This window comes from Abramis brama (assembly GCF_963993115.1).
Source record: "Abramis brama genome assembly, chromosome: 5".
Classification (NCBI taxonomy): Eukaryota; Metazoa; Chordata; class Actinopteri; order Cypriniformes; family Leuciscidae; genus Abramis; species Abramis brama.
Window position 1 is genome coordinate 21,080,957 of NC_139967.1, and position 12,985 is coordinate 21,093,941.

General features: G+C 36.3%; 3 protein-coding genes across 6 annotated transcripts; 1 reads left to right on the top strand and 2 right to left on the bottom strand.

The window, feature by feature from the left end:
• Nucleotides 1–1,243: 1,243 nt before the first annotated feature.
• Nucleotides 1,244–5,164, bottom strand: rpl7a (ribosomal protein L7a). The gene is made up of 8 exons (XM_084113661.1): nucleotides 5,083–5,164; nucleotides 4,233–4,353; nucleotides 3,868–4,017; nucleotides 2,465–2,605; nucleotides 2,209–2,288; nucleotides 1,821–1,951; nucleotides 1,540–1,609; nucleotides 1,244–1,386 (listed from the first exon to the last, which is right to left on the bottom strand). Exons 1-8 carry the CDS (start codon nucleotides 5,083–5,085, stop codon nucleotides 1,282–1,284), a joined length of 801 nt encoding a protein of 266 aa, XP_083969787.1. The 5' UTR covers nucleotides 5,086–5,164; the 3' UTR covers nucleotides 1,244–1,281.
• Nucleotides 5,165–5,520: 356 nt separating this feature from the next.
• Nucleotides 5,521–9,698, top strand: med22 (mediator complex subunit 22). Of its 4 annotated transcripts, none has more exons than XM_084115823.1 (5): nucleotides 5,521–5,589; nucleotides 6,174–6,334; nucleotides 6,424–6,504; nucleotides 7,126–7,334; nucleotides 9,150–9,698. In XM_084115823.1, exons 2-5 carry the CDS (start codon nucleotides 6,212–6,214, stop codon nucleotides 9,319–9,321), a joined length of 585 nt encoding a protein of 194 aa, XP_083971949.1. In that variant the 5' UTR covers nucleotides 5,521–5,589; nucleotides 6,174–6,211; the 3' UTR covers nucleotides 9,322–9,698. The 4 variants fall into 4 exon arrangements, with proteins under 4 accessions (XP_083971949.1, XP_083971951.1, XP_083971950.1 ...); XM_084115824.1 differs by having other exon boundaries at nucleotides 5,532–5,589; nucleotides 6,163–6,334; nucleotides 9,150–9,653; XM_084115825.1 differs by lacking the exon at nucleotides 9,150–9,698 and having other exon boundaries at nucleotides 7,126–8,671.
• A 536-nt stretch (nucleotides 9,699–10,234) lies between these two features.
• cUnh9orf78 (chromosome Un C9orf78 homolog) lies at nucleotides 10,235–12,933 on the bottom strand. The gene is made up of 9 exons (XM_084115822.1): nucleotides 12,739–12,933; nucleotides 12,484–12,543; nucleotides 12,286–12,337; nucleotides 12,094–12,164; nucleotides 11,926–12,003; nucleotides 11,594–11,791; nucleotides 11,322–11,458; nucleotides 10,775–10,876; nucleotides 10,235–10,673 (listed from the first exon to the last, which is right to left on the bottom strand). Exons 1-9 carry the CDS (start codon nucleotides 12,816–12,818, stop codon nucleotides 10,579–10,581), a joined length of 873 nt encoding a protein of 290 aa, XP_083971948.1. The 5' UTR covers nucleotides 12,819–12,933; the 3' UTR covers nucleotides 10,235–10,578.
• Nucleotides 12,934–12,985: the final 52 nt, after the last annotated feature.

Below are 12,985 nucleotides of genomic sequence, written 5' to 3' on the forward strand. Positions count from 1 at the left end.
CTGTTGTCTGATAAAATAATGAGTTAAAGAAACCTTCATGCTACTGTATGATACAAAGGTTATAATGCGGAATTATCGTCTAAAGCACTGGCTCTCAACCGGGGGCCTCAGCAAACTTCAAAGGAGGCCACAGGATAACACAAAATTGTGTAAACTGAAATACATTTTTATTTTCATTTTGAAAAACAGTAAGAATCACAATTTTTTTAATTTTTTTTATCAAAACAAAACTCTTGTTTCTATTAATAAAAAGTTTGAAAACAAGTGTTTCCAGCAGGAATTCTGGAGTAAATAGGTATGCAACTGCTCTTGTGGTACTTTGATGTCATACACTGTTCGAGTCGGAACACAGATATTATGTTAGCCAATAAGGACATTTAACCTTCTGGTGCTCTTCATGTGGCAGTCAAAAAAAAATTTACTGTTTTGTATTTTTAGGGGATTTTACTGTACAAAATTATATGCATGCAGCAGTTATAATCCATTTATTCACTTTGAGCATAAACCTAAGTTCCAACTTAAACTTGTGAATTTTAAATGCTTTGGAGCACAGACTTAAGTTTGTTAAAGTCTCTTTTTGAAGATGACACTTGGCAGAATATTCCTGAAGTGATTTTATTTTTTATTTTTTTTAAGTGAACTTAAGGTTATAGAATTTTACATTTATGAAAAATTCACAATACTATTTAATGAAATATACCATCCAAAACACATTTTACTCAAACTGCAAGAAAAATCAAGCCATAGATCTAAACTAGTTGCGTTTCAAATTTGAGCTTGATATTTCAAAGAATGATCTTTGAGCAAGATTGTTTGCACAGTACCAAAAGCTTCCACTAGATGAAATTTAGATTCCCATTCATTTCCAATGCAGTACTAGTGACTTTCAGAATAACCTTCTTAATCATGTCCATGATTTTTTGTTCACATAACCTTTATCAAGTTTTGTACCATTCTGATAAAGTAAAAATACAGTCGAAGATAATCAAAGAGCACCAGAGGGTTATTTATGGACATTAATGGGATGCCCTTGAGTATAAACACTGAAACCTATTTTTTAGTCTATGGTTGAAACCCAGCTCTATGAGATGGTTTAATTTAAATAAAACATTTTTAGAGATTTGTATAAAGGTTATACAAATTTGTATAAATAGTACCTGAAATCATTCAGTTGAATGTATCGACTAAGATGTAAAAAATTAAATATTGAAAGTTTAAAAAGAACAAGTCAAACTCAAGATACTTGTGTGAACATTTTTATTTATTAAACAAGTTGGGAACTCAACCCAGTTTAGTAGCCAGCTCCTTGGCCTTTGCCTTCTCGATTTTAGCAATGCGAGCAGTTGACTTGGAACCCAGGACATTGCCTCCCCAGTGACGACGGATCTGAAGAGAGAATTGAAATGGGAGAAATAAATATTAGACTCAGAAATCAGTTAGCAGAAAGCAATTTGGTTATACAAAGTCAAATAAGTTAATTGAAAATAAGTGTAGTGTATTTGTTTCAGCAATTGCAACCACAGCAGGAAACAAACTGACCTCCTCGTATCTGTCATTGTAGTTGGTCTTGATAGCTTCCACCAGTTTAGCAAGAGCTGCTTTGTCTTCACTAAAGAGTGGGGGAGAAGGACAAAAACAAAACATTAACCACAAAGGTGTAGTGTCCATAATGCCCAAATTAGTGTGAAACTGCAAATCATTTTGCTCAGGGTTAAAAAGCTCTTTGAAACCACATGGTTGTTCAGTTGAAGAAATTCAGACATCATAGCCATAGGATGTGCAGCACAGGAAAGTCAAACATGAATGTGTTTGTTACTCACGGGTTGGTCTGTGTGAAGGCAACAGAAGTGCAGGTCTTTCTGTGCACAAGTCTGCCCAGTCTGGCCTTGCCCTTGACAATGCAGTATGGGACACCCATCTTACGGCACAGAGCAGGCAAGAACACCACCAGCTACAGATGACAAATTAAACCAATTAAGAATCGACAATCCCCACACATACAAATCAAACCAGAAGCCAAAACAATTCTGAAAAGAATCGTTACAGAAATGCTCCTGAGAGACATTGAGTGGTTGTTGCTCAGGGTTAAAAAGCTCGTATTTTTAATCTTCATTTTGAATTCAGGTGAAGAAATTCAAGACATCATTGCAGACAACCACAACAATTTATGACAAGATGTCCATTCTGTACAAAAAGAGAGAAACACACCTCAATGGGATCCACATCGTGTGCAATAACGACCAGCTGTGCCTTCTTGCTCTCCACTAGTGTGGTCACTGTGTTCACACCTGAGAAATAACGAGACAAAAAGATGATATACAACTAGCACTGGACAAAGGGAGGCCTTGAAGTCAAAAAGGTTGAGAACAACTGATGGATGCCATGTACAAATGACTAACTCATAACTCAGGAAAAGATTGTACCTTTCAGTGTCTTGAAGGAAGAGACACTTAAAAAGACCCACCTGCACGGAGGACTGGTGGCCTCTTGGTGGGCACGTCTCCCTTTCCAGCAGCCTTCTGTTCAGCACGAGCCAGCAGTCTCTGTTTCTTCTCCTGCTTGGTCTCTGGCCTGTACTTGTGGGCCAGCTTGAACAGCTGGGTAGCTACAGAAAGTTACATTTAAACAGTTTTAAGTGTAAATGTAAAAGCCAGTTTAGTTTTTCAGCAATCATAATTCTTGCATCAATGCCAGGTCCCTCTAAGCTTACAATTTAGGACAAATTTAAGCCAACACTAATTTTAAAGTACAATTCCTAGGCAGCATTATATAACAGTGCATCAGTGATCTTGGTGGAAACTGTCATCAACTTTTCAGATAGCAAATATTCTTCACATCATCTGCACATCCACAAAAAGTAAAATGCCACAAGTCTAATAAAACATTTAGAGGACGATCAATGTTTTTACTGATTAACTGGTGGAACTATTGGTTCTTTGTTATAAAAAAAAATTGGTTGAATTCCCTCTGAGATATACAATGAGACTTGAAAGTTACATTAAAATGGATAGTTCAACAAAAATAAAAAAGTTCCAAATTGTCGTCCCTCTTGTTGTTCCAAACCCGTAAGACTTTCGTACATCTTCAGAACACAAATTTGAGATTGTTCTGTCCCGCCTTTGCCAGCCTATACAACAACTACCTTCCATAAACTAGCTATAAAGGCTATAAAGGCATCATTGAAGTAATCCTTGTGACTTTAGTGGTTTGCTCTCAATTCTATCAAGCGAAGCGAGTGCTGTTTGCGCAAACCTTTTTCACACCACTTTATCTACAAAATATTAATCTCCAATGCGCGTTCACACAACATCTGCTCTCACATTGACATGCATGTGATGCTCTTGTGAACGTGTCTGAGATTAATATTTTCTAAAAGTAGTGAATTGTGCTTTGAGCAAACAAAAGGACTCTCGTTGCTTCATAAAATTGAGGTTAAACCACTGGAGGCACATGGATTAATTTAATGATGTCTTTACTACCTTTCTGGGGCTTGAAAGTGGTCGTTGCATAGACCGTCAATGGAGGAACAGAAATCTCTCAGATTTCATTGAGACCTTCATTTGTGTTTTGAAGATAAATAAATCTTACAGGTTTGGAACAGCATGAGGGCAAGTAAATGACAGAATTTAAATTTTTGGGTGAACTATCCCTTTAATTATATTGTGAATTATTTATATTATCAGGGTTAATTCATTGTTAATTTTCTAGTAAAGCACTTTTACATTAAGCAGAAATTTTCCTTCACATTACAGATTAAAAACTAATCTTACCAGCACATTTTCCATTTTTGTATCGGCAAAATCCACGATCGTCGGCCTCTACATGCATTGTTGTACAGACAGCATCAGAATGTCAAAAGAGACTCACCGGTCTGCCGGTCCAGAGCCTGGGTGAACTGGTTGATCGCAGGGGGAACCTTCAGACGCTTGTAGAGAATAGCCCGCTGCCTCTGTAGCCGGACATAACGTGGCCATTTCACAAATCGGGTCAGATCACGCTTCGGCTGGATGTCCTGACCTGAAGATTAAAGCGCATGACTTTCATTTGCAATAAATGGCAAAACAAATTGTCTATTGATATCCAGACATTTGTGCATCAGCGATCTTGGTGGGAGATTGTCAGCATTACTGTTAAGATAGCAAATATTCATTACATCATCTGCACTTATTTGACTGTCACACACTTCAAACAACTGTGTGAACTCAAATCTCAGCAGCGGTCCAGTTACTCACCAATGCCAAAGTTCTTAGGCCTCTTCTCAAACAGGGGGTTCACGACTTTCTTGGCCTCATGCTTCTTGGCCACTGAAGGGGCTGGTGCCACCTTCTTCCCCTTAGCCTTCTTCCCCTTAGGCTATGAAGAGACACAACATTACTTAATTTGAGTCCACAAACAGCATTACATTCAGCAGAAACAGCACTTTACAGCTCTTGCTCAGTTTAAAAGATGAGTTCTACACAATGTTCAGGTGAAGAAATTCAAGTCATCACAGCAAAAGCAACAAAAAAAACCCAATGTTGTGACATGCGTCTTAGCAACTTAATTGCTCACACAATTTAGCATTGCAGATATAAACGCTTACCCAAAACTGCATTTTCATTAATCATAATTGGCAAATTATTAATTAACAAACGGGCGTGTAATACTGTAAACTACAACAACGCATGTGTTTAAGAAACACCAGCGGGCCGATCCGATTCATTTTTGGCCTACAAATCAATACGCTAACATATTAGCATTAGAGTTCGAGTCCATTATTGAATTACTCGTAATAATACATTTTTTATTAAAAATATATATATTTTAACCGTTTTAAAACTTTGGACAATTAAATGCTTATGGTCTAAATGCGCCACATCTCGAGTCGTCTAGCTGACATAAAGCGGACACTACACCTTATAGAAGTTCTCATAATTCTTCATCTACATACTTAAAATGATCACAATTCTCGTCCAGAGAGCAAGCGCTGATGCTTTATTTTCCATAACCGATTTACTATGAGTCCTACAACACCCTACAAAATAGGATGCTTAAGGATTTTAAGAAGTGAAGGCTTCCAAGTCAAAATCATCGGACACTCACCATGTTGGTTCAGACGGAAAGGAAGAAGAAGGGGATTGTGGGAAATATAACTACCGCGACAATTGGTAATGACATCATCTGTACGCGACAGAACAAAAGCTCATGTTTATTTGAAGCGATATTAGAAAAAACACGAATCCGGTCAGTGTAATTATTGTGGACTTCCAGAAACAGTAGATTATGTGCTGCTTAACTGTAGGGCGTATGAAAGTGAAAGACTCCAATTAAAAGAGGAATTAAAATTCACTGACATTACAGAATGTGCTAAACAGTTCTTATAAAGGTTATAAAGCTCTTACTAAGTTTCCTGAAAATAACAAAGTTATATAATAGAATATAGGTAGATTTTTCTTTTTCCCCCTCTTTTAATATTATTATTTTTCCTTCGATATCATTGCCTCACACTCCATCCCAGTAGGTGGCGGACTCTGCACCATAAGCTGGTTTGCCAACCGCAATAAAACACCAAAAGAAGAAGAAAGCGATATTAGAAGAATGCTTGCCGGTGTAAGTAGCGATTTTATATATTTAAGCTATAGTACCTACACTGTTCTTAACTCATTAATTATTAATGCGAGATGTACAGTCGCAGAAATATTTACGCGCTGTTAAGTTACAGCGTTTGAGTGAAAAAAAATAAATCTCGAATGGAGACATTCGCAAATGCATTAATCTAACGTTAACTGTGTTGAAGAATAGAGACAGTACTCTTGGTTCCACTTTTATGTGTTTCTTAAAATAGCCAGAATAGACATTTTCACAGATGGACGAGCTGTTATTAAATGAAGTTGCGTCGCCATCACGAGCACATAGGCTATTTGTCCATTGATATCTTAATTATGCAGATAAGAACGTTAAACCAGAATTTACAAGTGTACAGTATGAAATGTAAAAACTGACTACATATGGATATTACTAACGACTAAGCTATACAGTATAAACTGTATTAAACATGTAATAACCAGTATTATTAAGGGCTAAAAATTAGAACATACTTTCAAATTTTGTTCATAATTTCTGAGAGCACAATATCATATAAAATGATGAAAAATGTGAAAATGAATTGCAATTCTAATAAAGTTTTGTTTCAGATCCTTACTAAGTAGAGAGTGACCCGAAAAGTGCAGAGATGACCTCACAGAGAGTCCTCCCGCAAAGCAAAGAGACTCTACTGCAGAACTACAACAAGAGACTTAAAGATGACATCAGGTCAATTCTAGACAATTTTACAGAAATAATCAAAACCGCCAAGGTATGTTAGCATGCATGCATTGTGCTGGATGACATTCATATTGATATGATTTAGCTCCAAAACAATAATCTGGTTATCTCATCAATCAGGTGGAAGATGAGACTCAGGTTTTCAGGGCGACACAAGCTGAGCAGGACCACTATGAAATGCATGTGCGAGCCGCCAACATTGTAAGATCTACAGTGATAAACAGACACCTCAGATACCAGTTAACACATTTAAAAGGACAGTTCACCCCAAAATGAAAATTCTGTCATCAATTACTCACGCTTGCGTCATTCCAAATCCATAAGACTTTCGTTCATCTTCAAACACATAAGGATTTAAAAAAAATAATCTGTGAGATTTCTGTCCCTCCATTGAAAGTCTAATCGCCCAAAACTTTGACGTTTCAAAATGTTCATAAAGAAACATTGATCAGCAGATACATACATAGGGCACTCATATATGGTAAACCGAATCTCAGTTGTACTTGCGTTACACGCGAGAAGAAAAATCATTGGTTCTTGCGTGTCAAGCTTCCGTATACCATATTTGATTTGCTGTATGTGCGTTCGCTGATCAATGTACTGTATATATGTGAATAAAAGCCTAAATTAAATCTGTTCGTCATATAAAGAGTCATATAAATGAAGGGACATAAATCTCTCAGATTTCATTAAAAATATCTTCATTTTGTGTTCTGAAGATGAATGAAAGTTTCATGGGTTTGTGATAACATGAGGGTGAGTAATTGAAAACAGAATTTTCCTTTTTGTGTGTACTATACCTTCAGTGTGTTTGTGTTTTAGGTACGTGCAGGAGAGTCTCTCATGAAGCTTGTCTCGGACCTGAAGCAGTTCCTCATCCTAAATGACTTCCCCTCTGTCAACGAGGCCATCAGTCTCCGCAACCAGCAGCTGCGCACGCTGCAGGAAGAGTGCGACAAGAAGCTCATCTCCCTGCGTGATGAGATTGCCATCGACCTGTATGAGCTCGAGGAAGAGTATTACTCCTCCAGGTACAAATAGACCAGTGATCCCAAACGTGTGCAGTTACCGCTGCCTTCCATTGCTTACAAACGTAATGCATATGTACATCATAAGAACATACACAGGGTGATTTATGGAGCCAGGCATTAATATGTCTGTAAAGATATTTTTCATTTACTTGCACAACCAATTATTGGCTCCAACCATTGATCATTTTATAATATGCGCTAACCTTGTTGGTTTGCCGTATTTGTTTTATTACATCTTGCTAGTTTGGTCCTCCATACACATACACACATTCATATCGTACCATTGTGCCTTAATAAGAGTGTTCGTTCTTGCAGGTAAGCCTATAGCTAATGAAAGAGTGTATTCTCCTCTCACACACCTCAGTCATGTAGTAAGACTCACTTACAATTTAGATACTGTAGACCTTTTGGTTTTATTCCACTTGTCATGTTTATAACAAGCCAGACATCATCATATCTGTTTCTGCTATGCTTCTAATATAGTAAAATCCATATATCCATATTGTCATATCCATCCATATTGCAGTCACACCAAAGACATTATAAAGCACTTTCCATATAACTGGTTTTGTACAAGAAACCCTTCTGTTATACATATATAAGTGTATGTAAATATTTCCCCTCCGGGTGCCTTAATCAATTATGTTTTAGAAGATTTACTTCATTTTGCAATCAGGAATCAGGATGTGTATTTACTTTTATTAATGGTGCTGGTCAGATACATTTTTTATAGAGATTAGTATAGGATAAATCTGGATCTTTATTGCTATTTAAAGATTTTAGATACATTCTTTGAAGCGCAAACATTGTAACCATTAATAGTTATATGTGAAGAGAACATTTCTTTGGGTTATAATGGAAATTATTTCATAATTGAAATAGTTTTTAATTTTAATGTCATTTGATATTTGATTGGACACAATGTTGGATGAGCTTCCAAATTCACAGACTTTAGAATTAAAAAAAATATAGGGTGCTTTAAGTATTACTGGAAGAAAATGGTTAAGATCAAGAAACAATTTGGGTTTTTTTTTTTCCTGAGAATTCATAAATGCCATTTTTTTTCTTTTTCTGTTAAATTAATTGAATATTGTGCAACTGGCAAAATATTTTAGCTTTCAGTGGCATATGTCAATTTCAAAATGTAATATTTATCATTTTAAAAAGCATTTGTTTTCCTCAGTGGTTTAAAATCGCACTATACTGTTTCTTTGTGGTGACGTATTTAGTAGAAACAGTGTTGGTCACATAAGTGCCTGTTTAAAATGTATCAGATTATTTGTCAGTTTTTCCACAAACCATTTTAAATTCCATAAATAAACCAGATAGAAACGAGAGCGCATTTAGTGTCCGATCTATTATTTGCTCGTCTCCGATTTGGAATTTATGTCCTGCCTCTGTCTGTTGAATTCATAGTCTAAATTCTCTACTGCTTACAGCCTTTCGCTTTTCATCTATTAAGCAATTCTATTATTAAACTCTACACACATCTGTTCAATGCACAGAAACACAGCAAACAGAAGAGTAATGTGATCTGACAGACCAAAACTCAAAGGACATCATGTGACCACACGTTTCCAATCAATAAGTTAGTGGCAATCCTGAATAATGCTTTTCACAACTTCCTTTTCCTGCTTGGGCTTCCTTTCCCAGTTCTTTCATGTTTTGTGAGTTTGTCTGTGTATGTGTCCTTTGGGAATGTTCATTATTCATATATACTCCTGATTGTTTACTGAGTGTGTTTTTAGGCAGAAGTGGACAGTAGAAATGCTAGTTTGTGTGCTTGTGTGTAACGTGTGTGTATAACGTTTCTAGCTGTGGACAGTGGGATGGTGTTGAGTTGCCACTTTGTGAGGCCTTTCATCGGCGGGACAGTTGGGGGTCCCCCGAGACGACCTCTGACCTTTCACATGCCAACCCAGAGGATTCAGACCATTTGGGGACCCAGGAGTCCATGCACGGCAGCAGCACTAGTGAGCAGTCGTGAAATACTGGCGGCTTCCTTCATGGACCAGTTAGATTACACAGCCAAGAAACTTTCCATCTTAATAAGCCCCATCTAAAACCTCCAGCTGTAGACTGCAAATCTAGAGAACTACTTGAATTGATGAGATTTTTTTTCTGCAAAAATGACACTGAATTAATACTGAGAACATTTCTTATAAATAGTATTTCAGTATTGAAGCTGGGTAACTTAGTTCTGGGTAACGGTGGTATAATAAAGTGTTTTTCTTTCGATCTGTTTATTGGTTACATTTAATGCCTTTAGTTTGAGTAATAATGCAACTATTCTATACATTATTTTCATTATTGTTCTGCAAAAAAAAAAAAAAAAGAATTAAAATGATTCTGTAATTAAACTTGTTTAATGGAAGTGGTGTTTTTTTATGCTAATAGAAAATAAGACTTCTTTGTAAACATGCTGTAATGCTCTTCATAACTGCCAAGGAAGTGTTCTTTGTTATTTTAATCACACACACATAATTATATATGTAAGGGATAATGTATAGCGAGGCGGTTGTTATAGCGAATAACAACCCCGACAGGCTGAACGGGAATGAATAAGCCTGAAGGGGTTTGTTATTCGCTATAACAACCGCCTCGCTATACATTATCCCGCTTATTACATGGCTACCTACAAAATAAATAAATAATTTGACACAAAATATTGATTTAAAAACGATTATATTGCTTCCGCTAAAGAAAATAGTCAGTTCCGCGTCCATAGCAACGCTCTGTTTTTCATGGCAACGGTGTGTTATCAAGAAATAACAGACCGCATTCTACATTGGAATTCAACCAAGCCATGTAATAAATATATATAAAATTGTATTGCTGTGATACTTTATGGTGATCTTTCCATTTTAGGTTGTTACAAGACTTCCAAGCAAAAACTGTAATAGAGATTAAAATTGTACTTTTATTTCATTAGGAAATTCTGTAGAATAAAAATAACTTTTAATAATAAAAAATTAGGTTTAAGTAATATAGTGATCAAGCAATTTTGTTGCAACACAGACTGAAACGCATAACATTAACATGTTGCACAGTACATAACTATTAAACCAAAATGTTCTACTTTTAAAAAGTTTGCAAAAACGATCAATGTTTTGGGGAAAGTTTTATTGTAAAATGTTTGATTGTAAGCTATGGGGAAATTTTTACCGGTAAAAAATATTTACATCACTCAGTTTACAGAGAGGAAAAAAGTGTACATCTAGTTGACTATAACAAAGGTGGAGGATTAATATCGTCGGTTCATCTTCTTGAATTTCTCATAGTGGTAGTCATCTGTGGCCTTCTCGTTATTCGGTCTCTTGCGGAAGTTGGGTGGTGAGGCTGGAGAACAAAAACAAACAAAAAAACAAACATCAACCTAAATTCATTAAATGCAATTCAATCTGTCAATTAAGCAAAATAGGTTGTCATCCTGATCTTACGCTCAGGTGCCGGATTCTCAGTGTCTCCTACTCGTAGCGGCCTGGCTTTGGGCTCTTCTCTGTGGGCTCTTCTCTGGGGAGCGTTCACATCCTCGTGATAGACTTGAGAGAAGAACAGAAAATGACTTAACATTTCTCCTTTAGGGAAGGACAGGAAATGTTTCAAATATTCAATATTCAAAAAATTCAATTTAAAATAAAATGTTTTGTAATTTCGATTCATATAGGAATCCTGGAGAAAAAAAAAATATATAAAAAAATTAAGTAGCACAACTGCTGTCAACATTGCTAATAAGAAAAGTTTCTAGAGCAGCAAATCAACAATGATTTCTGAAGGATCGTGTGCCACTGAAGACGAGTAATGGCTGCTGAAAATCAGAAATAAATGACATTTTAAATGATTAAAATAGAAAACAGCTATTTTAAATTGTAATAATATTTCACAGTACTGTTTTACAGTATTTGGTGAACATAAGAGACTTCAAAAACATTACAAACTTACTGACCCCCAACTTTCGTAGGTACGGTAGTATATGTGTACACTTACAGCGATTATGCTGGACGTAATTCACAGCAATGTTAGTGGGAACAAAGGAGGTCCCGTTGTCTTTCTTCTTATTCCTCTGCTCAGCAAGCAGCTTTGCTTTGGCATCTTCTGTGCTGATGATGTTCTTTATCTTCGCACTTAAAAGGATTGAAAAAAAAGAGGGTTTTGGAGTTGGCATCCATAGCTAGGTAGGTCTAATTAGCCAGACTACAGAGAAAAATATCTGAAGCTATCAATGGAAAACGTCTGAATTAGTTTTGGTCTTTACTTACTCTATCCCCAGGTCCACCTCTGGAATTCCACTCAGCATCTGATTGGACAACATCTCCTCTGTCTTTTTGGCAGAATTGACACGGATGCTCTCTGGAAGCTCGTACAGGAGATCCTCTGGATTCTTCACCTTCACCTTCTGCACCTCTGCCTCCACCATGCCTTTCTTTTTCTTTAACTCAGTCTCAATGTACTTCATCCTGAATGAAATCACATACAAGGAGAGAGAAGATGTAAACATAAACTGAGGCAAAAACACCATTGAAGAAAGATCATCATGCAGAAACTTGAATGCAGATGTTTTGCCCACACACATTCTCTGCACCGAACTTACATGTCTGCATCTTCATCTCGTCTGTTAGTCTCTGCAGAAAAGGATGTACCAAGATTCAGGTCGTTTTCATCAGCTGTCCTATAGTGGAGGAAAAGTTAATTATTTAAGTTGTAAAATACAAAAACATCAACTTTAAATGAAAAGCGAACATGATATCATAACACTTACATGTCTCGGTTTCTGTCTTTAACTTTCTTCATGTCAACAACACCTCCCGTCTTCAGTTTAAATGGGTCGTCCTAACGCACAAAGCATAAATTATTTGTTCATTAGTTATTAGATACACAAACTAAAACACTACAAGACCTTCATTGTACTACAAAATGTAGTTTGACTAAAATAAAATAAATAAAAACATACCTCAAGCTCAGCATCCAAAGGAAGCTTCTCTCCTACAAGTAACGTTGCAATGCTGGAGGAATACAACGTAGCATATATTATTCCTAAAATAATTGAGCATAATTGAAAATGATTTTGTATACAAAAATAAGAAATTAAACACTGTACAAAAATAAGACTTGTGAAAACGTTTAAGATTGACTAGACATCTTGACCAACCTCACTCCATGCTGCCTTTTTCGTAGACTTTGAAGCTCCTTGGCTTCATCCAGTTTGGACCTTGGAAACAAATTTAAATGTAACATATTTAAAAATATTTACATTATATATTGTTTATAAAAAGGCATCTGCATGTAACATCTGAATAATTCTGACACGTGAATAACTGCTTTTCTGTAGTTCGGTTGTACTCTTTGCTATTATGGCAAAATTTGGTGTATTTGGCCTGAATGTGATAAACATATCTAACGTTACCTGACCACGGCTTTCGTCTCATCGTCTTCCTCGTCGGATGAATCCTCTTTCTTCCTCCTAAAATTCTTACCCGGCGGCATGAATTCACAGAACTATGTAAATCTATATATTTAATGTTTATTTTACCCCTTCACACGCCAGTACGCAACGTCGACGGTCTGTATTAAGTGACGGACCTCTTTCTCCACATTTCCCGAAACTTCCGCTGACATCACAATTACTGTATTAACAGCTGATCTAAGATCAG

What these genes read in the sequence shown, in the direction of transcription:
- rpl7a (XM_084113661.1), bottom strand. An exon ending in ACGATGTGGATCCCATTGAG is followed by an intron (nt 1,952 to 2,208) that starts GTGTGTTTCTCT and finishes TGTCATCTGTAG; the next exon opens with CTGGTGGTGTTCTTGCCTGC. An exon ending in ACAATGACAGATACGAGGAG is followed by an intron (nt 1,387 to 1,539) that starts GTCAGTTTGTTT and finishes TTCTCTCTTCAG; the next exon opens with ATCCGTCGTCACTGGGGAGG.
- med22 (XM_084115823.1), top strand. Translation starts at nt 6,212, where the DNA reads ATGACCTCACAGAGAGTCCTCCCGCAAAGCAAAGAGACTCTACTGCAG. An exon ending in AAATAATCAAAACCGCCAAG is followed by an intron (nt 6,335 to 6,423) that starts GTATGTTAGCAT and finishes CTCATCAATCAG; the next exon opens with GTGGAAGATGAGACTCAGGT. An exon ending in ATGTGCGAGCCGCCAACATT is followed by an intron (nt 6,505 to 7,125) that starts GTAAGATCTACA and finishes TTTGTGTTTTAG; the next exon opens with GTACGTGCAGGAGAGTCTCT.
- cUnh9orf78 (XM_084115822.1), bottom strand. Translation starts at nt 12,818, where the DNA reads ATGCCGCCGGGTAAGAATTTTAGGAGGAAGAAAGAGGATTCATCCGAC. An exon ending in CTTTGGATGCTGAGCTTGAG is followed by an intron (nt 12,165 to 12,285) that starts GTATGTTTTTAT and finishes TTTGTGCGTTAG; the next exon opens with GACGACCCATTTAAACTGAA. An exon ending in CGAGATGAAGATGCAGACAT is followed by an intron (nt 11,792 to 11,925) that starts GTAAGTTCGGTG and finishes GATTTCATTCAG; the next exon opens with GATGAAGTACATTGAGACTG.